Source organism: Miniopterus natalensis, chromosome 14, assembly GCF_054644295.1.
Source record: "Miniopterus natalensis isolate mMinNat1 chromosome 14, mMinNat1.hap1, whole genome shotgun sequence".
Classification (NCBI taxonomy): Eukaryota; Metazoa; Chordata; class Mammalia; order Chiroptera; family Miniopteridae; genus Miniopterus; species Miniopterus natalensis.
In genome coordinates this window covers 43038638-43065405 of record NC_142094.1, presented here as the reverse complement: position 1 = coordinate 43065405, position 26768 = coordinate 43038638, and the positions used below count along the sequence as shown (strand labels likewise).

Genomic DNA, 26768 nt, shown 5'->3' with positions numbered 1-26768 from the left:
GCGGTCTCAAGACTTCCTTTGCCTCAGGTGCTAAAGGCAGAGGGGAAGTGTCCTTCCAAATCCTGCCGCCTCCTTCTAGAGAGTGGAAGCTCAATGTTAGGAGTATCCTGAGCCCTAGGCTGCTTTAGGGTGTGAAATCAAGAGAAGAGAATCAGAGAAATGGGAATCTGGAAACAAACAAATGAAGGGAGAATCAGATGGAAAAATGGGTCCACCACAATGGGCTGAGATCACCCCTAGGCAGAAATTACAAAGAGTGTACTTTCTTCACCCTCCAGCCTCACAGACCTCTGTGAGTCCCAGACCCCTCACCCCTCTGCAACTAAGACAGTGATGCTCAAATCAGCAAGTGGGGCCTAAACCCAGCCAAGTTGGGCAGGGCTAGACCTTGAGGAGAGCCAACCCTACAGCCCCTCCGCATTTGGGAAAGACTCTGAGTTGGACTTATGGCTTGGTGTGGCCTTGTGCACCTGATCAGCCTCAAGAGAGACAGTGCCTCCAGAACTGAGTCTGGCCCTTGGTCCTTCTCCATATCCAGACTATCTGCTAACCAAAGACAATGGTCATACCAAATACATCTATCAGTTCCATGAGCCAGGGCACCTAAGTTCTGGGTCTCTATCTTCTGAGACCAAAGTACTTCTAAAGTTGTCCTGGATCCTCACTTGGGCGAGGTAGCCAGGGCTATGGGGAGGCTGTGGCTTGTGTGGCCAGGGTCATAGGGGAGAGAGTGGGAGTCCATAGGGAAAGAGAAAGAAGTTAGTCCTGGTACTGGGGACTTTTATAAGTGACAAGTGTGGTGGGCAGTATTTGCAGTGGTCCCCACTGATTCTTGGTTCCTGTGGAATCACCTCCCCTTGAATGTGGGCTATACCTAGAGACTTGCTTCTAATGAGAAATATAGCAAAATTGAGAGGTTGTTACTTCCGAGATTAGGTAACTAGACGGGTTCCATCTTGACTGTCAATTCCCTGTTGCTTGCTCTCTCAGGCTCTTGCTTACTTGCTCTGATGAAACCAGCTGTCAGGTTGTGAGCTTCCTTGTAGAGAGGCTCACACAGCAAGGAACTGAGGAGAGGTACCAGCCAACAGCCAGTGAGAAACTGGGGTCCTCAGTCCAATAACCCACAAGGAACTGAATCTTGCCAACAATCATGCAAATGAACCTGGAAGTACATCCTTCCCCAATCAAGCCTTCATATGGGATTGCAGTCCCAGTTAACTCCTTGACTGCAAACTTTCAAGAGGAATGCACACTGGAAGAAGGTTGGGCAGATATAGAATGAGCTACTTTACAGTATCCACCACACCTTCCAACTGATGGTAGAATTCCATCCTCTCTCCCAGAAATCCCACTGTCTCGCCCGGCCGGGCGTGGCTCAGCAGTTGAGTGTCAACCTAGGATCCACGTGATCAGGGTTTGATTCCTGGTCAGGGCACACACCCGGGTTGTGGGTTTGATCCCCAGTCGGGGGCGCACAGGAGGCAGCTGATCAATGACTCTCTCATTATTGATGTTTCTATCTCTCTCTCTCCCTCTCCTTTCCTCTCTCTGAAATCAATAAAGATATATTTAAAAAAAAAAAAAAAGAAATCCCACTGTCTCAACCCTGCTATCTCACACTCACCACCATCCCCATCTTCTCTAGTTCCAGCTTGTCTCAGCTAGGAAGGACCCTCCCTATCCCATCCACTCTAACAATGTCTTATTTGTCTGGTCACACATAGTCTTATTCTCCAGGTAGAACCATCGTTCAGTAATTCTCACTCTGCCTACCCCTGAAACATCAAAGCCGGGCTGCTAATCTTGGGGCCATTATTATCCATGTCCCCAACTATTCTTATCAAAATTTCTGTCTAATTCCTCAGGCCCTAACTTGGAGGAACCCAAAAGGGCCCCAAGGGGAAAGGGATCTTCCCTCATTTTCACTCAGAGAATCCCCCTTGATGCCAACAAGGCTTGGAGAAGCTTATCTTTGGTCCTCTCCAGTCTTGTCTCCCAGTATCTTGCTGACTGAATGATGTGGGGAGGGCAGTGTCCCTGTATCTCTATTGTGCTAAGATGTCCTTGACCTCTGTAGATGGGAGAAGAAACTCAGTAACAACCATTTATGAAACATCACTTCTGACTCAGCCCTGAGGCAGGCACTGGGACAGATTTGGTCACAACTCAGAGGGTGGCCTCCAGAGCCTGTAGTCTAGCAGGAGAAGAAGCCAAGTGAATGAGCACCCACAAAACCCTGTGATGAGTGTGATGAGAGAAGAATACCAAGGACATTTTGGGAGTTAGGGAGAAAACACAATTCTTTCCTGAGGCAGGGAAGGCTTCATAGAGGGTAAAAGTTTATTGGGCACCCATGAAAGAGAAGAAGGCATTCCAGACAGAGGAAATGACATGTACACAGCCTAGAGGTCTGAGAGAGTGCAGTGCACTTGGGAACTGCACGCTATTTGGTAGAGATGGCACTCCAGAGAGACCGAGACAGGAACCACTGAAGGGTTGTTATTTTTACTGACATGAAAAGATGTCCAAGATAGGTGTGTGACCCCCTTTTTAAAAGAAAATGAAGATCTCTGTGTGCTTTAGATCGAGTAGCAACAGTTAAGCAACAGTTAAGTAGTAGAAGCAAATGAACATAAAGAGCACATTAGCAGAGCTGACAGATACGCTGTAGACAAAAGTCTCTAGGTCCCTGATCATTATTATTTTTGCTTCTTCTAATTAAGAGCCTGGAGTCAAAATATCCCACTCAGGTACCATTTGATCAGTACTTTTTTAAAAAAACTAGTAAAAACTGGTGAATAGAGCCTTGAGTTAAGTTAGTGTGGCAAAGACTATGAATTGTTTCCAGTACCATTTCCCCTTCTCTCTCATAGAAACAGGACCTCTGGTTTTTAGCTGCACACATGGCTACCCAGAATAAAGACTACGTTTACCAGCCTCCCTTGCAGCTAGGTATGGCCATGTGACTAAGCTCTAACCAATAAAATGTGAATGGAAGTGATATGTATAATTTCCAGGTGTGTCCTTAAAGGTAGGGGTTATTCTCTTCTTTCTCACCTTTCTCCATCCTGCTACTCAGAATACAGAAGCAGTTATGAGGCATTTTGGAGTATAGACAAGGGGAATGCTTTAGTGATGGTGAGAAAACAATATTAAAGGAAGCCTAGCTCCCTGGATGGTCCTGTGGAATAGACACCATATCATCCCTGGACAACCTACATATGGACTGTCACATGAGAAAGAAATGACTTCTATCTTATTTAAGTCACTGTTGTTTTAGGTCTCTGTTACTTACAGGTAAGTAAGTAATGATGATAGATAGTAAGTCCCAATGATAAAGAATGTAGGCAGCTCCCTCAATTCCCATATCTGAGTCATTTCACAGACCCAAAGCCCTTTAAGTAAAGGGGAAATTGAGCATCTTCAGCGAGGAACTCTCTAATAGCATCAAAAGAATGTTCTTTAATAATTATAGCTATCATTTATTGAATTTCATTATGTGCCTTACAGTGGGCCCAGTGGGACTCCAAACCCATTCAACAGCTATCATCCTTTCTATCCTCAACAATTAGCAAAAAATACACACTGGCAATCCAGTAATTGGAAAGGCAAAATGGAAGCACCTGGAGCTCCCACTTCCTGTCAAAATAGTAGATCAAAAGCTATATCCTGGGGGAATTGCAAAGATTATACCTATTCTCCCTTTCTCCTGAGCACATGATTGTCCACCTAAGAACTACATTTCCCAGCCTCCCTTGTAGCTGCTTCTCAATGAAATGTGAGTAGAATGGATAGACATAGCTTTCAACTCATTTTCTTAAAGAGCTCACTGCACCATTTTCTGCCTGGTAGCAAGAACTGACAACTTTGGAGGGAGCCTGTTGAAGATGGCAAAGCTTTCTCATTAGCTTGGGTTTTCAGATATGTTCATCTTCCCTGGATGTAAAAGAAAAGTAAACTTGTATCATGTTTGAGCAATTGTGGTTTTGGATTCTTTGTTAGAACAATTTAGTATTTTATTGTGGTGTGGTATAGTACTTCAAGGATGAGATATACGCTGTGACCTAGCAATTAATATAGGATGTTATTTCTCCCATAGACAAATTACATGTGTCTAGAAAGAGGGGTGGCACTTCCTACAAATACTCAATGATCCCCTCACTTCCTGCAACTCTTGTTTCTGCTGGATTAGGGTTAGAGAATCCTGCAGGGAAGAAAGTCCCCACCAGAACAAACAACAGTTGCCCATGCCAATGGATGAACAGGTGACAGGAGGATTGTGGGATTGGCAAGGGCGATTAATTCTGAATATCAAGGTCAAATAGGATTTTGTCTTTATACAATGGACAAAAAGAAGTATTCATGAAACTAAGGGGCTCCCTTGGGCTTCCTCCTAGTGCTGTTCTGTCCAATGGTAAAAGTTAATGGAAAACCACTACAACCCTTCATACGCAGGACCCTCAGAACCCTTAGGAATAAAGGCTTACTTCTCCCCTGGGTCAAGAATGCAAACCAGCTCAGGTGCTGGCTGAAGGGAATGAATAAATAAATAAAGCATAGAATGGCAAAAGGAGCAGGGATCTCATCAATGCAAAACAGAATCCCCTATGGTGGTGGAAAGAGTGACTTTTACCTCCTGACCTTCTGTCATGTTAGACACTTATATATTTTATTTTTTAAAGATTTTTATTGAATTTATAGGGATGATGTTGGTTAATAAAATTATATAGATTTCAAGTGTACAATTCTATAATATATCTGTACGTTGTATTGTGTGTTTACTACCCAAAGCCAAGCCTTCTTCCGTCACCCCTTACCCCCTTTACCCCCCTCTTCCTGCCCCCACCCCCTTTCCCTCTGGTAATCACCATGCTGTCGTCTGTGTTTGTGGGCTTGCTTGGTTGGTTTTTTGCTTAATTCCTTCACTTATTTTCCTAGCCCCTCAACCCCCTCCCCTCTGACAGCTGTCAGTCTGTTCTCTTTATCTGTGAGTCTTTTTTAAATTTGTTTCTTTTGTTTATTAGATGCCACATATAAGTGAAATCATATGATATTTGACATTTAAGTATTTTAACTTATTTGCATTTTGTTCCAGTTGCTATTCCCTTGCTATTATATTGTGTGATGATGATTTAACTTTATAATTTAGTCCGGTTCACAGGCTGAGACAGGACTCCAACAGACTAGAAGAGGAACAGAATGAAGATCCCGAACTAGGAGCTATGAGGGTTTGGACTGTCTTCCTTGGGGGCAAGTTGAATACATTCTGTAGAGTGATGCTGGATGGGAGCATTGGGGGGGGGGGGGGGCTGTAAATTTAGAAAGAAAGGCGTATGTGGATGCTGAACAGTCACAGGGGTGGACTGCAGTGGCATTTATCATCTTTTTTTATTTTAAACCTACCATCTGAACACTCTTTCTGTTTGGGAAGACTTTCCCCAGACAAGGTAAATATTGGTGGAGGAGTTTTAGCTTTTCCTATGAAACTTAAGGGACTTTGTTTGCTCCCTCCCCATCTCTGACAGCTAGGGCTGAACATATGTCTTAGACAATCAAATGATCCCACATGAGCTGTGGATCCTGAGGGAGTAAAGTGACTAAGGATGAAAGCGGACTTGAAAAATTACACATAGTTATGTTCATGCCAAGAGTCTCGCGACAAGGGTGCCAGCAGCAGTGCCCTAACCAGCTTTTCCTGTAGTGTGACCTCATGGTGTTTTCTGAAGCCGCTTTTCCTTAATTCTCTCTCTTTCCCAGTGATCCTGTAAACTACCTTAGATCAAGGATTCAGGGAAGGAGAGTCTTCTCTGCAGTCTAGGGCTGAGAAGTAGTTTCTGAACCTTCTGTAGGTGAGGAGGCCCCCGTCCTGTATTGGTTGGAGAGGGATGCTGTTCCCTACAGCTCCCTTTAGTGGATTCTGGTCACTGAGAAGATCCATTTGTCAAAACTACTGGGGTGGCTACGGACAACTGCCAGGCCTGCGGCCCAGAGACTTAAAGGACTCAGCACCCCGCCCCTGCTCCCCAGAGGTCCAAGGGTGGAAAAGGCAGAGATGTAGGGAAGGCTCAGCTCTCTGGGGAGGAGCAGTCAGAGCTGGGTTAGCTCTTCTTTTTCTCCGGGCTCCTGCCCTTCTAAGGAGTGTAAACAGGAGGCAGCGGCGCTTCTTGCCCTCCTGGTACAGCCACAAGGGAGCTGCCTGCAACGCAGGAGGCGCAGTGCTTTCTCCTCAACAACAATGAGCAGCACCTGAACTCTCCTCCCAGCCTCGCCCTTGCCAAATCCTTCGTGGATGCCCGCAAGCTGGGTAGTGTGATGGGAGGGGTGGGAGTAAAGCTAGCTGATTGCAGCGATGCCCCCTTGGGGTGCCGTCTCTCTGTCTGTGAGTAATTTCCTCCCTGTCTCCTCCTGGAGCCTCACAGGGCCCAGGACGCGGGCAGAACTGGAGAGCGGCTCAGAGTGGAGCCTGCCGCACCGCAGAGCGCGAAAGTGCGTCTCTCCTTTGGGGGGCTCGCCTTGCAATCCTGCACCCTCCTTCTCCCGGACACAGGGTGAATCCTGACCCAGAGGGCCCTGCCCCTCCCATGGGTTTCCAAGCGCTTACCTTCTGCTGCGGGGCCAGGCCGGGCCCCAGGCGCAGCGCGGTGCGGTCCCCGCCGGCTGAGCTCTGCTCTCGCGGGTCTGCCCGGAAATCCCCGGGAGCGAATCGGCGGCCGTGGGCGTTCCCCAGATTGCACAGGGCACGACCCCGCGCCCCGGCGACCTCTGCATAGTCCCTGGTTCCCCACAGTATCGGGGGGCCGAGAGAGTCCCGGGTCCTGCAGAAAAATAGCGGGGCCACCTCGCGCTTTCCTGCCCGTAGGGCCCCAGGAAAAGATGGAGCCCACAGAATTCGGTGGCAGATCTCGCTGAGGCCCCAGCTGCCTCGGGCACGCGTCCCTGGGGCGCAGAAATAAAAGGCAAGCTCCTCTCTGCGGGGCCAGGGGCGCGGGCGGCTGGAGTCCCTCGCAGCGGGGCGCGCGGGTCCCTGGGCGAACCAGCCACGTTCGCGGTGTGCTCCAGCCTCTGGGGCCACGCGCTACCCAGGGCCCTTGGAGCCGGGGTCCGGGCTGCGTGGAGGCTCGTTTGTAGACTGGTCAGATCCACGCGGGTGGACGCGGGCTGCGTTTTCTTCCAGGCCGCTCGCCCCCCTCGACACACCCAGAGGACCAGATATGGGGGCGGCGGTGCAAGAAGCCCCTTCTCTCCGGGGACCTATTTATATTATGAATTCTGGATCCTGGCAGGGCCGGCCTTCAAAATGAGAGCCTGTTTCTCACCCTTTTCCCACTTCTGGCAAATTCCAACCTGGCATACCCTGCCTCTGGGTGTCCGCTGCTGTCGGGAGGGACAGTCCCGGCGGCTTGGGGTGGGCGCATGGGAGGGTGAATATGGGGCGCTTCTGAGTCGTTCACTAACTGTCCCTACAGAGCTTTCAGCTGAACTGTGGACCTGGACACAGTTCCTGGGCTTCAGAATGTCCCATGCCCTGGGCTGTCTCCGAGGGGCAGGTCCATGCAGGTGCCGCTTTGTACGCACCACGGGGGGAGGGGGGGGCTCACTGGGGTCCAGAGACCTCCTGTGAACTGGCGGTGACACCCCCATGACAAGAGAAGAAGCTGGACTGCTGTGTGGAGAGGACAGTGGAACCCACCCCAGAAGGCTGGGGGATTGCTAAGGGGCCTCACTTAAACAGAGGGTTCTGCTCAGTCGATGCAACCAAAGGCCCCAGGCCTTCCAACGACAGGCTGCTTCAGCCTACCAGCCTGGGGGACATCCCTCAAGCACCCCCCACACACACTTTCTCCCCGCTAGCCACCTCTGGGCTGGCTGGCATGCACTGGCGCTGTGCCTTTGGGTCCCAGCAGCCCTGTGAGCAGAGGAAGGCTGGCAGCTCACTGCTCCAGGGACAGATGAGGGTGCTGTGGGGGTTAGTAACTGTCCCCTCCCTCTCCTTCTGCCCCCCCCCCACAGTCCACCACAGGGCAGCATCCAGCCACCCGTTCGCTGACCAGAAAGCACCTAATTTCTGGCCTGAGATGTTCCAGAAAGGGAGAGAAGCCTGTGGATTGGAAACGTGCTCAAGGGTAGGACCGCGTGTCTATGAACTCCTAAACAAGCCAGGCTCCTAAACAAGCTGCCAACGAGCAGACGCCAGTTCTCCCTTGAAAGCAAGTGAAGGGTGAGAGGATGCTAGCGAAGGCCCCCAGGAACTTCCCTGTGGACTTGCATGATAGGCCTCCCAGTCTGTGTGCAGTCAGGTGTGGCCATGTGGCCACCTGGGAACAAGTGAGTGAACGCAAGTGATCCCGAGTTTCCCTGGGCTGGAGGGAAACATGGGGTGAGCTCTGGAGGCAGCAGCTGGTGTATAGCCAAGGGATGTCCAGGGAAAGAGGGGGCAAATGAGCCGATATGCATCAGGACTATCCCCTTGTGTGGACCCACATGCGCTGGTCAGCCTGAGAACCAGCCGGAGAGCCTGGGAGAGACAGAAACTGTGAGTTCCTGTGAGCACGTGAGGTGTGTGGAATGTGTGGGGACGGTGAAGTAGGGGTGGGAGCGGGTGGCCCAGGCCCCACCCCGATGCCTGGAGCCTCCAGCCCTTTAGGGCTGGGCGGATCCTCATGGAGGTTTCCTCCTTTGGCCCGCACCAGTCCCTGCTGGGCCTCGACCAGCACTCACTCTGCCCGCCAGCCCCAAGGACAGTTGGGCGCCTGTGAGCGCGGGGATTTGCTAATCTGCCCCTTGCTCCAAGGAGGGGCGGGAAGCACGGCACCTAAATACACAATAGGCCTCCCTTTGAAGTGCTGTGGAGGGAAAACTCCCAGTGAGGAGAGCAGCCACTTGACTTTCCCTGGAAAATCCACGGTCTAGGAATGAGGTGGGGAGAGCAGGGCCCCTGCAGTTGTAGGGTTCACCCCCTACAGCCCCACCACACCTGGTACATGGAAAAACCAAGTCAAGCCACCCTGGGGCTCCCCCAGCCTTTACTGGAGCATCTGAAAAGAGCCAAGTGCTTTTACCTGCCTTATCTCCTTAATCCTTCGGTAATCTGAGGAAGGATTGGCCCTATAATTTGGGCAATAAAAGTGCAGACTCCTAAAATTTAATTAACTTTCCGGAGGTTAGAAAGCACAGAAGCTGAGCTCAGAATGTAGGCTGATGTCCAAAGCCACCTCAGCAGCCACCAGGGAGTGAAAGAGGACTTTAGGAGGGATAGGTGCGTAAGGAGAGGGAACGGCAGCTTGGAGGGGCCACGCAGGTAACAGGGAAGGAGCAGGACATGAGAGACCAGGGAGGGGTGAGTGACATGCTGGAGAGTGAATTATCAGAACCATATGAAAAGGGGTATTGTTTTCATCTGTATTTTTCATCTCTGTAAGCAAAATGGAAAAATACTCTAGGGCAAATAAAATAAGAGTGCAAGCCATATTTGACAGGCAAGTTTGAGAACCCAGGATTAGATCTCAGACATAGGGTGGTAGCTTAAGACCTTGATCCCTGAACTATTACCAGCACCATGGGAAGCTGTTCTAAACCTGGAACCTCAGGCCCCACTCCAGATATAATTAATGAGAATCTGCATTTTAACAAGTATTTCTTCCACACGTTAAAGTTTGAAACATTGTCAGGGGACATTTATACAGTATATAAATGAGTATACTTGTATATAAAAGAGCCTCTCCAGGGACACCTCACTACCACTCCTCCTCTACCACCGTGGAGGAGGCAGGGAAGACAGGAAGGCCGTTCTCTCTTCTCTTTTCATATTCTCGCTGATTCTTACTGCCTAAAAAGGTTGATCTAAAATCCTGCAGGTTGCACCCTCCCATCCACCCCAACACAGCCGCATGCTCTAGCCCAGAGGAGCCCCCCTAGCTACAAGCTTTGCACAGAGCAGATAGAAAAGGAAGGGAAAGATTTTCCTTCCTGGTTGTCCATCCCTTTGTCGAATAAAGTGTGATCCATCGCTTCTATTTTAAACTTTCTGCTTGTTTGAGTCCTCTCATCCCACTATACCCAGAAGAGGGAGAAGGAGGGGTGGAAGTGTACAGAACCCCCTTCCATCCCAGAGGGAGGAAGCCCAGGCTGGGAAGGCCCAGAGGGTGGGTGCTGGATAGGTGTGGAGGAAGAGGAGATCTCATGGCCTGGCAGTGCTTCAGATAATCAGAGGAAGGGGAAGGGGGGCAGGCAGGCAGAGCCAGAAGGGACCCAGTGGCTTGGAAGCATTTTTTCCAGAGTTCCAGCGTGGAAAAATCCCAGTGGACTTCTGAGCTAAGAGATCCCTCCGCAAAACCGGACTTCCCTTGAGGCTGGTAGAGTCTCAACTCCAGCCTCCCCAAATCCACCACATCTCTGGCCTTGGCCGTCTTTCCCAAGGGCCCTGGTTCTAGGGCTAGACTTTGAGTTGCAATGCTGATCCCCACCTTTTGTCAGCTGCATGCTCTTAGGCAAGTTGCTTAACCACTCTGGACTTCCATTTTCCTTGTCTATAAAGTGGGATGGAAATACCGCCTACCACACAGAGTGGTTTAGAACCTACTGCAATGCCTGGAACAAAGAAAGCGCTTGATAATGTTGCTTATTAATATTGTTATTGTTTTCTACCAGGGCTGGTAGTAGCCACCCAGCTGTCCCAAGGGTCCCTCCGACCGCAAGCTCCTAGGGCCTTGGTTCCTGGCGCCTCTCCCCGCGCGGCCCCTAGAGGGCGCCCGGAACTCACTTGTCCTGCGGATCCGCCTTGAGGCCCAAGGTCCCCCTCCCACTTTGGGAGGCTGAGTTGCCTCCGCTGGCTTAGTCGCTGCCGCTGCCTCCAGCTTTGCGGTCTTGAGGCTCCTCCCGCAGAAACTGAAGATACGTGGGCTCTGGGACCACAGGGTGGAAAACGTGAGGGGGCAGCAGCAGCTCCCACCAACGCCTCCCACTTAGGGCGACACTTGACACTGGGGGCCTCGCATCCCCAGGCCCTCCACTACCTTCTCGCAGACACAAGGAGACCGGATTTCCGTAGACCTGAGGAGGCAGCGGCGGCTGCTGGGTCTTGTTAGGGTCCTTGGCCAGAATCCAGAGCGGTCCGTGGCCCCCAGGCCCAGTCTCAAGCTCATGGAGTGTGTGGCCAAAGGAGCTGCAGGGCTGGAAGTTAATGTGCGGGCCTAGAAAATCCCCACCCCCAGGACGACTGGCAGTCGAGTTAGGCCCTCCTCTCCAGGCTCAGGGAGGAGGGGAGAGAAGGCGGAGGAGGGTGCCCGAGGCTGGGTGGCATCGGGATAACCGCACGTTAGAGCTTGGTGGGGCCCTGAAGGGGTAAGCTTGTGAGAGTAACTGAGAATGCCCGCAGTGGAGATTGTGTGTGCTTGTGTGTACCTAGCACCGCACACCTGTAGCTCCCCTTGAGTAACATGGCACACCCCATGCAAAGCAGAAGGAGGTGTGTGAGGTTGTACACAATGCAGGCTGTGATGAGGGGATGTGAGTTTGGACCTACCCCTCCACTCAGCGGGGAAACCCATCGCTCCCTCCACTCATCCCTATCGCTCCCCCATCCCCCATTCAGCGAACACTCAGTGTTCCGAGTCTGCTCTGAGCTCCTTGGAAATCTGAACTGGCTCCAGCCCTCCCCCTTGCTCAGTCCGTTCCTATCGGACTCCCTGGGGTAAGGAATCCAGGCGTGGGTGCAGGTGAGTGGTGCCGGAGGCCTCCCTGGGCCCATATTGGGCAGCAGATTCATGCCATTTGGGGAAAAGCCCAGGCAGTTCCTGTTAGTTGCCCAGGGAGACGCCTGGCTGTGGGGCTTCGAACTCTGAGCTGATTAGGGAGTGCCCAGGACGGGGAGCTACTGCTTAGGAGCAGGACTCTGGGGGCTGTGTGGGAGTGAGAGGGTGTGAGGGGAGCAGGAGGGGCAGAACATGAGGGTGGCGGTTTCCTCCCACATCTGGCTGGAAGGGCCCTCAGGGCAGCCCTGGGGCCACAACTTCCCCTCTCCCCAGCATGGCTGCCGATTCCCAGCTGCTCCAGCTCTGCACAACCAGGAGGGAGGTCCCTGCTTAGTTGGCTCATACACCTGGGATCTATTTCGTCCATCTGCAAGTCACTCACAGGACAAACAGGGTGTCCATCTGAGTCCTGAGCATAGGGCAAACACCAGACCTGCCCCCACAGAGGGGGCATTACAAGGCGATGCTGAGGCCATGCCCACTGAGCCCCCAAGTGCAGATCGGGCCACACAAAGCCACTATTATAGTCAACAGGTTGAGCCAGATTCTCCGTGTGCCACCAGAGGCACAGTGCAGGCTTTAGGACCCCAGCCCTGTATGCGTTTCTGGGCCTCCACTGCGGCGCTCCCTGGGTACTCAGGGCTCACTCCTCGGGGAATTTGGTCAGTACGCAGGGCTCTCTCAAGCCAAGGAAGGAAGCAGGCATTTCTGCCCAGGCAGGTTCGTTAATTTCTCTTCTTTCCCCGCACCTCTACAGATAATTATTCGGATAATTTCTTTTCTATTTTTGAACAGAGACCTACCATTTCCGGCAGGTGTGTGGCAGGGGGGGAGTTGTGAACTTTCTGCTGCGGGCAGTCGGTCCCGCCTGTGACCGTGGAAGCCCCCTCCCCTCCTGCCTCCGCCCCGCTAGGGACCAGGCCCTGCCGCCAGCCTGGCCTCTCCCGGCTTCCGCGGCCCTCGGCCGAGGCGGGATTCACCGAGATTCGGTCCCAACGAATTCCCGGCAAAGAGTGGGGAGTCTGGCGCAGTTCCCCAACGCCAAGAGCCTCAGTGCCCCCGGGGTCTAGCAGCTCTAGGGCGCCTAGCCCTACACTTTGTGCACGTAGGAGGGGCCCAGGGAGAGCGCGCGACCCGGGTCACCAGCGAGCTCAGGGAGCAGGCGCCAGGGATCCGGGTAGCTGGTCGGGGCAGCCGGACGGTCGCCTGCGCCCGCAGTAGGCGAGAGGTGGGGGACAGCAGCGCTCCGGATCCTGGCATGCGGGATGCCCACTTCCCCGCAAATCCCTGACAAAGTGGACAGGAGCCGAAAGCGGCGGGCTGAGCCGGCATTCGCCAGCCTAGGCTTGGGTTGAGCCCTTAGCCGTTTGGGAAGAGGGGGAAGTGGGACGTATTTTGGGGAGGAGGCGCCTTATGCGTAATTTTGCTTGCATTTGTCTTGCAAGAGGGGGAGAGGGCTGGTGGGGAAGAGCTCGGTTTGAAGGTTTGTGTTTGAACCAGGCAGTGGCTCCCATTCCTGCCCCAGCTCCTCAGCTGGACAGTCTGAGGCCAGAAAATTTCCAGGAGCCTCAGGGATATTTTCAGAGCTTCTTGGAGGGTGGGGGTGTTCCAGGGACTGGGAGGTGGTAGGAAGGCCCCCGTCTCCCCCAGATTCCGAGACTCTGGGATCCTGCAGCCGGGAAGCACTGAAGTTGTGTCTTAAAGAACGAAAATGGAGGCGACCTCACCAAACGAAGAGTGCGGGCTGGGAAGCTCCAGGGCTGGTGAGAGGGGAGGAGACAGCCAGACCTGCCCAGGCAGAAGGAGTCGTTTCTACACCGTTCCAGGAGGCCATTTCCGGATTTTGCTCAGCCCCATACTAGGCGCTGCTTCCACTGCAGGCAGGAGAGACCCCACTTCGTGGTCAGAACCTTCTCCCAATGACCAACAACACAGTCTGTCAGGGGATTGGGGGCAGGTGGCTGGCCTATGATTTTTCAACCCAGAATTCTCTCTTATAGAAGCCAGCTCCAAGGGGGCCACAGATGAGGGATGCAGGAGCACTGCCTATTCCCCACACAGCCAATTTCCCCTTGGGCCTCCTTTGCAGGGGGGAGGTTGCTGTGCTTTGTCCCCATTTCATAAAGCATGTCCAGGATGGCAGCCTGGTCAGGGATGAAGGACAGTGGCTCTCTGATGGTTTCCACGGCTCCCCCAACCCTAGCTCTGCACACACAAACATCTCCACACACACTTCTAGTTTCTAGCCACAAAGTTCTCTCACTCCCAAAGAAAGAGCCTCCTATCTTCCCACTCTACTCCCCCAGATGGTATGTTCCCCAGACCCTTCAATACCTAGCTTCTTCCACAAAAGCAGGACTAAATCAATTCTATGCACCTGGATTAGTCTAGTGTGTGTGGGCTAGATGTTATGGAAGAAAGTGTACACTATTGCTACTATCCTGGCTGGAGTGGTTTGGGGGCTCTCTGAAGGTCCCTGAGAAGTCACTTATTCAGAACCCAGTAGGGCAGGCTAGTGCTGGGAGCTGTGAAGTCCAGGTTAGAGTACCACAGAGGATCCTGGCCCCCTTGTTGACTCAGTGTGCCCCAATCTCTGCAGCTTACTGGGTAAGGGCCTAGAACTCCAAAACTCCTAGCAGATGTTGGTATCCCCACAATGTATCTGCACACCCTACTTTAGACCCCCACCATCTTGTACACTAACAGTGCACAATTACACCCACTCACACCCACTCACAGGCACGGACAGTCACCCACAATGATCCACACTCCCCACTAATTCATTTCCCCAAATATATACATGCTGTCATACGCAAGAATATACAGTAAAATACACATCTCATACATGATTACATCTCACACACAATTACATTTACACAATTTCAGATGATATGCAATCACAAACATTCACACATTTAACACAAAAACAGATCCACAAAGAGAAACTAATATATATTCTCACAAACATTAGCACATGATTCATACACAATCACAAATACAGGTGGGTAATCATACAATTACCCCCCAAAGCACAGCCCCATTTACACATAGTTACACACACATACCACAAGTTCAAGTGTATAATGATAATTTCAGTTTGCAACTTAAGCAGAAACAGGCACACACAATAATTGCAAACACAAGTATGCGCTATTACAAACAATCAATAATATTCTGATTGCCCACACCATTACAAACACAATGCATACACACAACTCTCACACTCAAAGACACTATATCCTCTTGAGCACTAGCTGTCCCAGGAGCACCTTTCTCTCCCTCCTTTCCTTAGCTCTGCCTTCTCTGTTTGTCCCCCTTCTTCCTTCCTCTTTCCAGAGCCTGCAGGTCCTGGCCCCGAAATGTTCCTCAAGCTCAGGCACCAGTGGCTGTCCCCGCAGCACCAGCTCACATAAAGCCCAAATAGCTGCAAGGTGCTGGGCTCAGCAAGGAGCAGGCAGCCCTAACTCCGGATCCGGAGGGTTTTATTATTTTTTCACATAAATTACACAAGCACTTTATAAAATGGTTACACAGAAAACACCTTATAAGTGCATAACTTAAACCCCCCCTCCCCCCTATGAACAGGATCTGGAGAAATAGGCTGAGTTTGTGTGAAAACCTGCCTGTGAGTACCTGGGTGTGGCTAGGATGTGTGATGGAGGTCTGGCAGGCCAAGTGACCTTGTGACGGCTGTTGTGGGTGGGATGGTGTGTCACAGTGTGGTCACTGCCTTTTGTTTATGAGAAGTGCCATGCTGTTCAGAATGAGTCTAGGTCACCCCTGGCCTAGGCCAGATAGTGAGAATCCAGGGTAAGAAGGCTATGGCCCTGCATGTGTATGACACTCTGCCATAGGTCCCCTGAGTGTGACTCTGGGGTGGCACCAAGAGGGACGGTGAAATCACCTCTGTGTGGGCCTGTGGGTGTCGGTGTGTGATGAGGGGTGGGATACAGAGAGGAGGTTCAGATGACAGCCCATGCTGTCCTCTGGGGACCCCCCGGAAGCCCCCACTTCCCCCGACTCTCTCAATCCCACGTTAAAACTCCGAGTAAAATAAAACAGACGCAAACTGAGACGGCTCTGAACAGTTTTAGAGAGCGCAGGACCGCTTGGGAATCTGGGAGTAGGTCGCGGGTCCCTGTCCTCCGCGATCGATCATTTCTTCTTTTCCACCGAAGAGAGGAAGAGGAACAGCTTTGGCGAGCACGCAGGCCCCTGTGGAGGGGCGCAGCGGCCCCCTCGGCTGCAGTCGCAGGCCCGCAGGGCGGGAGAGGGTCCTTGCCCTCAGGCCTCAGCGGCGACCCCTTGGCTGGGCCGGGGTCTCCCCGGGTGGAGTGGGCAGGCTCACTCGCAGGCCGACGCCACCGACGTGACGCTGGTGATCTTCGTGGAGTCGTCCGACCACGGCTGCAGGTTCTGCAGGGCGAAGAGCGACGAGTTGTGAACGCAGAGCGGGTCGGCGGGCAGCGGCTGCGCCAGGCTCTTCTGGAAGGCCTCCTGCTGCAGCTGCAGGAGGATGCGGTTCGCCTGCTGCCTCTCGGCCTCGCGCTCCTCCGCGGTCTGCCGCCTGCACCGGGGACAAGCTGTTACCCTCGCTTCCGCGCCATCCCGGGGGGTAGCCCGCGCCAGCGCCGCTCCCCTCGGCGGCGCCCGGCGCCCAGCTCGGGCCCCTCTAACGCATTCCCGCATCTTGAAGGTCCTGACTCCGACAGCGACTGGCAACCCCAAAAGTAGATGGAACGTAATCATATCGGGGAAGCTGCGGCAAAGTCCCCTAGGCAGGCAGCCGGGGCTCCTCGTCTGCGCGCGGCACCCACACACCAGCCTCGAAGGGCGCAGCCAAGGGTAAAATGGCACCTCACCTCTCCCCAGCTCTGAGGAAAAGCAGACCCCCCGTCCCAGCCGGAGGGGCCTCACCTTCCCCACCAGTCCAGGGCAAAGGCAGGGGCGGGCGGATAGAGCTGCACTGCCGGGCCTCTCTTCTCCCTCCCCCCGCAGACGTCTCCCAGGCCTGCGACCTGCTGCCCGAGCCCTGTGCGCGGCCGGGACTGCCGCCCGGCCAGCCGGCTTCCTCCGAGGCGGCCGGGAGGCGATGATTCACTGACTCAGTTAATGCCCCCCCTCCGCCCCGTCAACTGAGATCAAACGTCTGTCTCTAAGGTGGACAGATCTAATGGGAGTCCCCGGGGCCTCCAGAAGCAATTTGTAGGCGATCGATGAAGCCGCGCAAAGCCGGCGAGGGCCTCTCCCCGCGACGGCCGCCGGCCTCCTTCCCGCCGCCCCTTCTTGCCTTTCCCTCTGCGCCTCTGGCTCTCGTCTTCCCCTTCTGTCCTGCACTTTAAGCTGCTGGACTGTTTTCCTCCTTTGGGCTTTGTATCTTTCTCTCTTGTTTTCTTTCAACCCTACCCCACCCCCCTTTGGCTCTCTCAAAATTAAGGGAATTTGTTAGAAACGAAAATGGAGGATTTCCTCACCCATTGCTTTCCCTTTTTATACATAAGAGTCCCTTAGGCTGCCTGGTTTCCTTTTCTCCCCTGGGTGGGGTACCTATCTCTGCCCCGCTTTGCGTTTCAGTCTCTCTCTTTGCCTGCCACTCTTTCTCTGTCCCCGACCTGGGGGAGAGGGGCGCCTGGCTCCCTCCCCCCCCAGCCTACAGCCCTGAGCCGGCCTTGAGAACACCAGTGTCCCCCCTACCCAGCTAGCCCTGGCTCCCTCTTTAACTAGCTTTCCAGAGGTCTGAAGCTGGTCCCCCACCCCTTCCCCAACAGCAGGAATGTGGGGAGGGGAGGGCAGCAGACTCTCGGGGCAGTGGCTTCCTTTGTGGCCACGACGGGCGGAATCCCGGGCAGATTCCTCGCCTTCATTCAGTAAGAGAGGAAACTCCAATTCCTTCCTCCCGCCCCAGGCCCGCCCGGCCCGGCGCCGCCGCCTTAGCGCAGACTCTCGCGCTCCCCTTGAGGGCTGGGCTGGCGAGAAACTCCTGGCAGGCGTGGAACCGAGGGTGCGGGCTGGATGCGCGGAGAGTGCAGGGGTGCGAGGGCCGAGGGGAGCAAGCGCTGGTGGTGGGAGAATAAGGCTGCCTAGAAGTCGGGAGGACACGTTTGTTCACAAGAGAGGGAGGGAGGGAGGAAGAGAGAGGACAGAGGTCGAGGTGTACGCAGGCATAGGAAAAGTTAGTGTAGCCGCGGGTGTGTGATGTGAGAAAGGGGTCTCTCTCTCTCTCTCTCTCTCTCTCACACACACTCACACACACACTCTCACACACACACACACACACACACACACACACACACACACACACCATCTGTTACTAATTGATTCCGGGTTCAGTGGGACCCTCGAAAGCCCCGCCACAGCCGGCGCGGATTGATCTTCCCCTTCCAGTGTGCGGACCCGGCTGCTGGAGGCTGGGGGTCGCGGGAGGAGGGAGTGAGCGGAGCCCAGGCGGAGGTCTGGGGCCCCCGACGCTCTGCAGGGAGCCCGGCTGGGGCGCACAAACAGGGCGCGGGCTATCCGGTCTCCCGCCTCCGGAATAGTGGAGGTACCTCTGTAAGTGCGAGTTTGCGCGAACAAAAAGCCGCGCAGGAACTCACTGATCCTGATAGCCCGGGCTGCATAGACGGCCCTAACCTGCTGTTTCCTCCAGCAGCGGCTGCGGTCGGCCGCGTTTACGCCGGCCCTGGGTGTGCCCGCCACAAAGCCAGGAAGCCTCCGGTAGAACAGAGCCGGGGCTCTCCAGCCCCATCTCGGTCATGGGCCTCGCTTGCCTCCCACTCTCCGTAAGCCTAGCAGGAGCTTCTCACTCCTCCCGACAGACTGGAAACCGGGAGCGGGGGGAGTGTGAGCGCCCCGAGAGGCCCGGAGCCTTGAGCGGCAGACACTGCGCCGCCCGCGCCGCGCCGCGCCCGCCCCGCGCGCTCACCTCCACTTTGTCCGCCGGTTCTGGAACCAGGTTTTGACCTGCGCGTCAGTCATTTTGAGCGCCTTGGCCAGGGCTGCGCGCTCTGCCGAGGCCAGGTACTTCTGGCGGTGGAAGCGCTTCTCCAGCTCACAGATCTGCAGGCGCGTGAAGGACGTGCGCGGCTTCTTCTTCTTGGGGGGTGTCCGGTTCTGATAGGGGTGACCTATACGGCGTGTTACAGTGAAGGGTGAGAGGGCCACTGGAGCGGGAGACAGACAGACGGCAGAGGCAAGCGGCAGAGCGTCAGGAGGCGTCCCAGGCCCGACACCCCGCGAATCAGCGAGCATAGCGGCTAGACCCCACGGTCAAGGCCTGGTTCCTCCCGTCGGCCCCCAACTCCAAGCCGGGCGGGAAAGGGCTCCCTCCCGCCGCCAAGCCGCAGTTGCCGCCGCTGCCACCACGAAGGCCTCCCTAGTCCTGGGCGCCCACGTGCCCAACCGGACACGGCCACAGTCACCTCCCCAGTCTCCCTGAGGCGAGCTAAAGACAGCAGCCCCCCACAGCTTCCCACAGCCCCAGGCCTCCAGCCGCAGAGAAGCTGCCCCACAGTAAGAGGCTGGGTCCTGACCTAAGCCTCCATCACACAGCGATACACACAGACGCATCACATAGAACAGTGGCAAATTACAGCTCTGTACATTCTAACAAGCCGGCAAGCAGATAAACACAGACACACAGGACACAGGGCAACACAAGGGAACACGAGGCAACAGCCATATATTCCCTCAGAACCGTCTTTAGACCCGAAGGAAGGTTAGATGGGCTGTGGCTCCCCTGGGGAGGCCGATGTGGAGAACCTCCCATCAGACCCGGGGCCAGTGGGTTCCAGGCTGGGGTTCCATCAGAGTCCTTCAAGCCTGGCCTGGCCTGGGTAGGGGGAGAGGAATGGGCACCAGGCCTTCACTCCCCAGGACTGAGACAACTTGGGTTGGGACAGTGGGGCCCCTTGAGTACAGGGCCCCTCCCGGAGGCCCAAAGTGGAATGGCTCTTCTGCCTCTGTGAATATTCCCTTTCCCCCCAACTTTTGCCACAGACCCAGAGTCTGAACCAAGGTTCCGAGGTTAGAACATGAGCGGGGGCCTGCGGTGCCTTGGGGTCTCCCAGCCTATGGTCTAGCTCTAAGCTCCCTATCCCCCTCTCACAGTTGGGCCCTGAAGCCGGAGCCCCACGGGAGTCCCGGCCTGCGCCTCCCGCCTCCTCTCTCTGAGGCCGGGTCTGGAACCCAGACTCAACTCACGGCTGCTTCCCAGCGGGCGCAGGGGCCTGGCCGGGCGGGAGGGTAATACTCTCGGACCCAGGGAACGCCACGGGAAGCGGGAAGTGAAGCCGGGCAAAGGGCCCGCGAAGGAGCGAGGGCTGAGCGCCGAGAGCGGAAGCGGGGAGCTCAGGGAGACGCGACGAGCGGAGGAGGGCGCGGCGGGCGGCGGAGGGGCTGCAGCCGGCGCCGCTGAATGCGTAATTGTCCCAGGAGGAGTCTTTTGCTGGCCAGTCGATCGTGGGCCTGGCGGGTGCATTATTTACTCCGGGGGCCTAGGGGTGGGAGGTGCGGGGAGGACGCCGAGCCCGGACAGAACGAAATGGAAGCGGGTGGCTCAGCCTCAAGCTGCCACCGACCCGGACGAAGCCCGCAGTTCAGAGAGAAGGGCCCACCAGCTCTGATGCTTTACGCGGGCTCCTGGCCTCTGTTGGCCCGCAGAGCAACAGACACTAGAGCTGGAGCGGGGTGGGGGGGGGGTCAGGAGTTGGGGAACCTGTTCGTTCCTTGCGTCGGACTGTGGGTCTCGCCGCCTCGGCCAGAGAACGGCCGGGACGGAAGAAACAGTTCGTTCACATCGCGCCCCTTCTCTGAGATTCCCGAGCCTCAAATGCGGGTACAAAGTGTCCCGAAGCTACATTTCCCTTCCCTCCGCCTGACCGGGCCCAGGGACCCCGAGAGGGGACTCGGGGAGCGCTTCTCAGAGCTGGGGTCCTGCGGGAGAGACGCAGAAGGCCAGGCTGGGAGAACTCTTCCAGCATGGCGATTCCTCGAGCATAGAAGGGTGGCAGGCGGTTGAACTTAGGGGAAGCACCAGGAGCAGCTGAGCGAACAGGTACGCAAAGGGGGCTGCGGGGAGCCACGAAGGGGTGGGGGGAGCGCAGAGCCCGGGCCGCGGCTAGGCGGGGCGCGCGCGGGCCGGACTCACCTGTGAACCTGTCCTTTGTGTATCTGCGGTTACTCTCCATCCAGGGGAAGGTGAGGCCGGTGAGGTTGTTGACACCAGGCACGGCAGGCACCGAGGGCACCGTTGGCAAGCCGGTAGCCAGAGGCTGGGGGTGGGCCACCGCTCCAGCTAGTGGCCTGTGCGCGGGGACTCGAATCACCCCCGCAGCGCTCAGCGCCCCTCCGCCGCCGCCACCGCCGCCGCCGGGACCCGGGCCGCCAGCCAAGGCCATGTTCACGTTGTAGGAGCCCGGCAGCGGGCCCATGCTGCAGGCACCGCCCCCGCCGCCCGCCGGGCCACCGGGACCGCCCGGGCCGCCGGCGCCGTAGGCCCCCGCGTTCCCGGCTCCCGCCCCGGCCACCGGTCCCCCGCCGCCGTAAGCGTAGGCGCCTCCGACCAAACAGCCAAGGCCGTATTCTCCGTCCTGGAGGCGTGAGTTTGGCCCCATGCAGCCTCCCTGGTCCGGGCTGTTGAGGATCTGGTCGATGCCGAAGCTGATGGGCTCCGCGTGGCCGGGGTGGAGATGGTGTGGACCCAGGTGCTCCATGCTGGCCCCCGGGCCCGGCCCCGCGGGGGGGCCTGGGCGGCGGGGCTCACTGTTTTTCGCTCTGGGTGCAGCGCGCAGGGGCGCGAAAGCAGGAGCCGCTCCTGGCTGCGTGGAGACTTGGAGGCGAAGTGCGCGGCAAGGCTAAAGTAGGGGGGAGGGGAAGGAGAGAGGGGGCGCCGTATTCTACTCCTCTCCGGCTGCTCCTTCCCCTCTCCCGCTGCTCGTTCGCTGTTGACTCTGGGACATCAATCACGGGGCGAAAGAGCCCGGTGCGAGGGAGCCCAGCCGTTCGGACCGGGTCTCTCCATTGGCTGTGCGCGGAGAAGAGCCGCGTGAATGACGGCGCGGGGGAGGGGCGGGGCCGAGGAGGGGGAGGCCGGGAGCCGAGACAGATGCCGGAGGAGCCAGAGACAGAAGGACAGAGACTGAGGCTCAGAGAAATAGTTCAGGAAGAGGGAAAACAGAGGCTTAAAAGGAAAAAGAAAAAGAACAGGAGGCGGCCATTCCCAGAGACTGACAGACAGACGGAGCCCAGGGGGTGAAGGTCGGAGCCCTCTTCCCAGCCTGGCAGGGGCCACCCCCTAACTTTGAAACGGGCCAAAAGGGTCCAGCCCACCAGCCTCTGGGGAAGAGGTGTCCCTGTGCTCCTGGAGAATCTTCCCAAGGGCTCGCTGGAAACACCTGTCCATCAACCAGAGTATTTACACCAAACTTCAAGTCCAGCTTGTTAGAAAGTAGAAGACTGTCTACTCCGCAGGTATGGAGCCCAGGCCCCTGAACCAGGGAAAGTGAATTCAGGCTTGTCAATCTTTAAAACAGGCGCCTATGAACTACTGGCTATATGTGGGGAAAAATCAACAACCACCCAACTTAGCTTATGTAGAGAAACTGAGGAAGGGAAGCCTTCCTGAAAGGCAGTCACAGACAAGGGTGTTGCCACGGTGGCCATGCTTCAAGATACCCCTTTCCTTTAAAATAAACAGATGTCTCAAGAAGCAGTTCGAACAGTGTGTGTATGGATTCGATTGGATTGTTTCACCTAGTAACTAGGCCAGGGGTGGCTATTTCAAGCAAGAAACCTTTGGACTGTGGTAAGGGGAAGGCATTATTTTTTTCACTTTTGGAATCTTGGGAGGGAAGCCTAGGGTCTTAAGGCAGGGGAGGGAGCCTGGGGATGGTGGGATCAAGATGAGGGACGTGCATCCAGGACAAATTTAGGCCTTTTCAAAGTTTTGCCTGTGGCTGGCTGGCTTAGAGCCCAGGAAAGGAGGAGGAAACTCCCTTTTCTGCTTTCCCCGCTCCAGCAGGGGTATGTTTGATTCCTCCCAGAAGCCAAGATTAGGGAAAGGCACAGGTTGGATCACTTGGGATCTATTTCTGGTCTATTCCAGATTCAACAGGCCTTCAGAGAGGGGCTGTCTCTATTAGGCAAGATGCTAGAATGTGAAGGCCCACATTCTGCTTATCAAGTCTCATTGCAATGTAATGTTTGCTTTGGCCACATCTATCACTTCCACTTGAAGAGATCTCCTTGGAGGCAAGAAATGGCTTACTATCTCTGTTCCCCCCTGTAAAGTATAGCCCCAACCCATAAAATATACTCATTTTGAGTGAATAATGAATAAATGAACCTCCTTATTCAACGAATTTTTTGAGCACCTACTATGTGTCAGGCATGGTTCTTGGCACTGAGAAAAGAGCAGTGAACAAAACAAAGTTCCTGCCCTTATGGAGCTTCCATTCCATAGAGGGGATGTAAAGAAGCAAATACAATCAGCCAGATGATAATAAATGTTATGGAGAACACTATAAACTACATTAACTCTTTGAGATGAGTACCATCCCTATTTTACAGGTGCAAAGAAACAAAATCTCAGAGAGGCTGTGACTTGATCAAGATAGAGGAGCTGGATTCTACTTGCTTTTATGGATTACCCTGGAAAGCTGGCTGCTGGTCAGAAGGGTATTTCTATAAGGAAAACCTTGTCTAGGCTCCAGGCAGGTGGACAGGGGCCCACTCAATATAAAGCCAGGTGTGTTGTTTTCAACACTAAACAGAGACATGAGGAGAGAGCCCCACTCCCTTGCCAGCTCTCTCCTCTCCACCCACCCAATTCAGGTACTACACCTCTACCAAGAGGTTCTATAACTTTCTTTGGAAGTTGTTTGAACTTGAATGTGTCTCTTTCCTGCGTCTTATGTTGAAAGAACTGAAGAAGAGATAAACGTGTTTTACTGAAAAACTACTATGTGCCAGGCACCACACCACACTGCTCTCATTTAAGACTCACAACAACCCTATGAAGTTAATAGAAACATCCCCATTTTAAAATGATTAAGGAAAAAAAGACTTTATAATGGTATAATTCATAATGGCCAAAAAGTAGAAGCAATTTTTGATGAATGGATAAATAAAATGTGGTATCTCCATACAATTGAATATTATTCAGCCATAAAAAGAAATAAAAAGGACATCCTGGTTCATGCTACAACATGGAAGAACCTAGAAAACATTATGCTAAGTGAAAGAAACCAGGCACAAAAGGCCACAGAATAGGCAAATCTAGAGAGACAGAAAATATATTCATGGTTTCCAGGCGCTGGAAGGAGGTGGGGATTGGGAACTGACTGCAAATGGATACAAGTTTCTATTTGGAGTGATGAAAATATTCTAGAGTTAGGTGGTGGTGATGGTTGCACAACTTTGTGAATATACTAAAAACCACTGAGTTGTGTGATTTAAAGAGCTGAAATTATGTTACACGAATTATCTCTCTTTTTAAAAAATATATCTTTATTGATTTCAGAGAGAGGAAGGGAGACAGGAGAGAGAGAGATAGAAACATCAATGATGAGAGAGTCATTGATCAGCTGCCTCCTGCACCGCCCCCCCACTGGGGATCTAGCCTTGACCCAGGCATGTGCCCTGATGGGAATCGAACCTGGATCTCCTACCACTGAGCCACGCCAGCAGGGCTATATTTCATTTTTAAAAGAAAAAAACAAAAGCTTAGGCTCAGTGAGATGAATGAAGTTGCCCAAAGTCACACAGACAGCAGAGGCTTGATCTGGGATCCCCAAATCTGAACTGGAAGGCGAAAACTATGGGGAGAGTCCCTTCAGTATCACTTGCAGCTGGGTCCATGTTGTCTTGCTCTACCTTTCTCCTTGTAGTCAAGAAGCCGCATTTGTGTCTAACCACAGTTCTGCCTGCTGCAAATTAAAACCCTATCTTTCTAGGTTAACCTCAAAACAACTTCTCTTTGCCACTCTCTGGCCCGTGCTGGAAATGGCTAGTGTTCCTAATACTTTCCCCCTTCCTCCCTCTCCCCCTCCTAATGCACCTTTCTAGCCCCTATGGCTTTCCAACCATGCCTGTTCCAACCCTTTGGGCATCTGCCTCACTTTCCTCTTGAACTCCTCACTTTTGTCACCAGTTGTCCAGGGTACCTGGGAAGAGACCTCATCCTTGCTGTCCTAGTCTAAGTTTGGCAGAAGCCACAGCTGCCTGGGGCCCATTAAAACTGTCAGGATGCTCTCCTCACCAAATTCAGCAACCCAGGGATACCCTGCCTTTCCCTGCCCTCATTGCTGCCTGCCTGCCTGATTTCTTTTGGATTTCCCACCCACCTCCGCTGCTTACCAGAGTCAACTTTTATCCCAATCCAGTTCTGAGCTGCTGGCTTCCCTCCAGCTGGGATTCTTTGAGTCCCCCTTGACCTCGGCCTTTGTCTTTCAATGGGATAGTGGCTGAGGGCAGAGTTACCCGCTCAGCCCCTTCTCTGCTAGGAAGATGAGACAAGAGTGCCAGGATTTGTTGGGTTTTGGCCCCTGCCACCCTCTGAAGCTGTGTTTCCTGAGCACAGTGCTGCAGGTTAGAAAGTTTTCTGAAATGGAGGAGACTCAAAGCTTATACTCAGTGCAGCTTGTGTTCCATGCCTTGCAAAGTAGCCCTGTTAGGAAAGAGGAGGGGAGGGACAAGAGGAACGACTCACAAAGCACCAGTGATGTCCTAGGTACCTTCTCATCCCATCCTCCAAACATCCTGGGATGTGGCTTTTGTTGTCTCCATTTTGCAGATGAAAAAACCAAGGCACTAAAAACTGAACAGGGACAGAACTGGACTCAAATGCTGCTTTTCTGACACATATAAGCTGCTTCCTCAACACCAAACTTAGCAGATGTGGTCCTTGCTTGCAGGAGTATCTCTGAACACATCTAGGTGAGGTCCAGCCCTGAGGCCACCTGGTAACACCACCCTTCCAGCACCAGCCCCCTCCCCCCCACACACATACCCTGCAGAATAAAGAAGTGCTTCCAATTAAAAGAGGAGCAGCTGGGGCCGAGGCTGTGGTGGGGGGAGGAGAAAAGGGAGGGCTCAGCCATGGGAGAGGCCCCTTTGGATCCCACATTGCTTCCTTCCCCCTCTGGGAGAGACCCCTGAGCCAGGGGCTGTCCTTTAGCTTAGGGGTGTGTATGATAACTTAATTACTTTGTGTTTGTGGGACTGTATGTCCATGAGGGGGAAGCTGGATGTGAATGACAGTGAGGGTAGCTACTAGCTGTGCTTGTCTTTAAGGAATAATTTCAAAAATTTGCCGAACTATGTTTTTATCCAAATATGTACTGAGTGTGCATTATGTAATCTTGTTAGGCTTTTGGGACACAAGTGCAAACAAAAGGCATGTTGGTAAGAGTGGGAGGGAGTCTGGGTCTGCTGTACAACAGGATTTGTCTGTGTAAAGGATGTGTGTGTCAGTGAGAATGCAAGTAAATGTGTGTTTTCTGTAATAGGATGACTATGTGTGTTTACAGCTGTTCCTCTGTAGTGGGCACATACATGATGGTGTGAGGCTGTCCCTTGGCCAGTGTGAGAAAGTGTGAATGTAATAATAATGTGTGCTGCTAATGGTGTGTGTCTGTGGAAGGAGTGTCATATTTTCTAGTGTACTTGTCAGGAAAATGGCCATATGTGGACCTGTGTGTGTGGAAAGAGGGAGACAGGGTCTGCCCAGTAGGTATTTATCAGGAAAAGGGTGAAACAGGCTGAGAAATATGTAAGGAGATGTGTAATACGAAGTGGTCCATGGTAGGAGCATCGAGGCCTGGATTCCCAAAACCAAAGGTGCCCCTTCTGCCTTGCTTACCTGTCTCAGTAAAGGGGTAGACAATTTCCCCTGCCATGAAGGAGGCAGGCACAGCTGGTGACTCAGGGACTTAGAGACCCAATAAAGGGAGCCCCACCTGCCTGGAGCTCTGGGGTGGGGGTGCTTGTCTCTAGGAGCCTATGTTGGGGAAGGAGGGA

General features: G+C 54.0%; 1 protein-coding gene across 2 annotated transcripts; it reads right to left on the bottom strand.

The window, feature by feature from the left end:
• Window positions 1–16097: 16097 nt before the first annotated feature.
• Window positions 16098–21463, bottom strand: TLX1 (T cell leukemia homeobox 1). Of its 2 annotated transcripts, none has more exons than XM_087824165.1 (3): window positions 20899–21463; window positions 18676–18913; window positions 16098–16320 (listed from the first exon to the last, which is right to left on the bottom strand). In XM_087824165.1, exons 1-3 carry the CDS (start codon window positions 21461–21463, stop codon window positions 16098–16100), a joined length of 1026 nt encoding a protein of 341 aa, XP_087680291.1. The 2 variants fall into 2 exon arrangements, with proteins under 2 accessions (XP_087680291.1, XP_087680292.1); XM_087824166.1 differs by having other exon boundaries at window positions 18676–18877.
• Between the last annotated feature and the right edge of the window lie 5305 nt (window positions 21464–26768).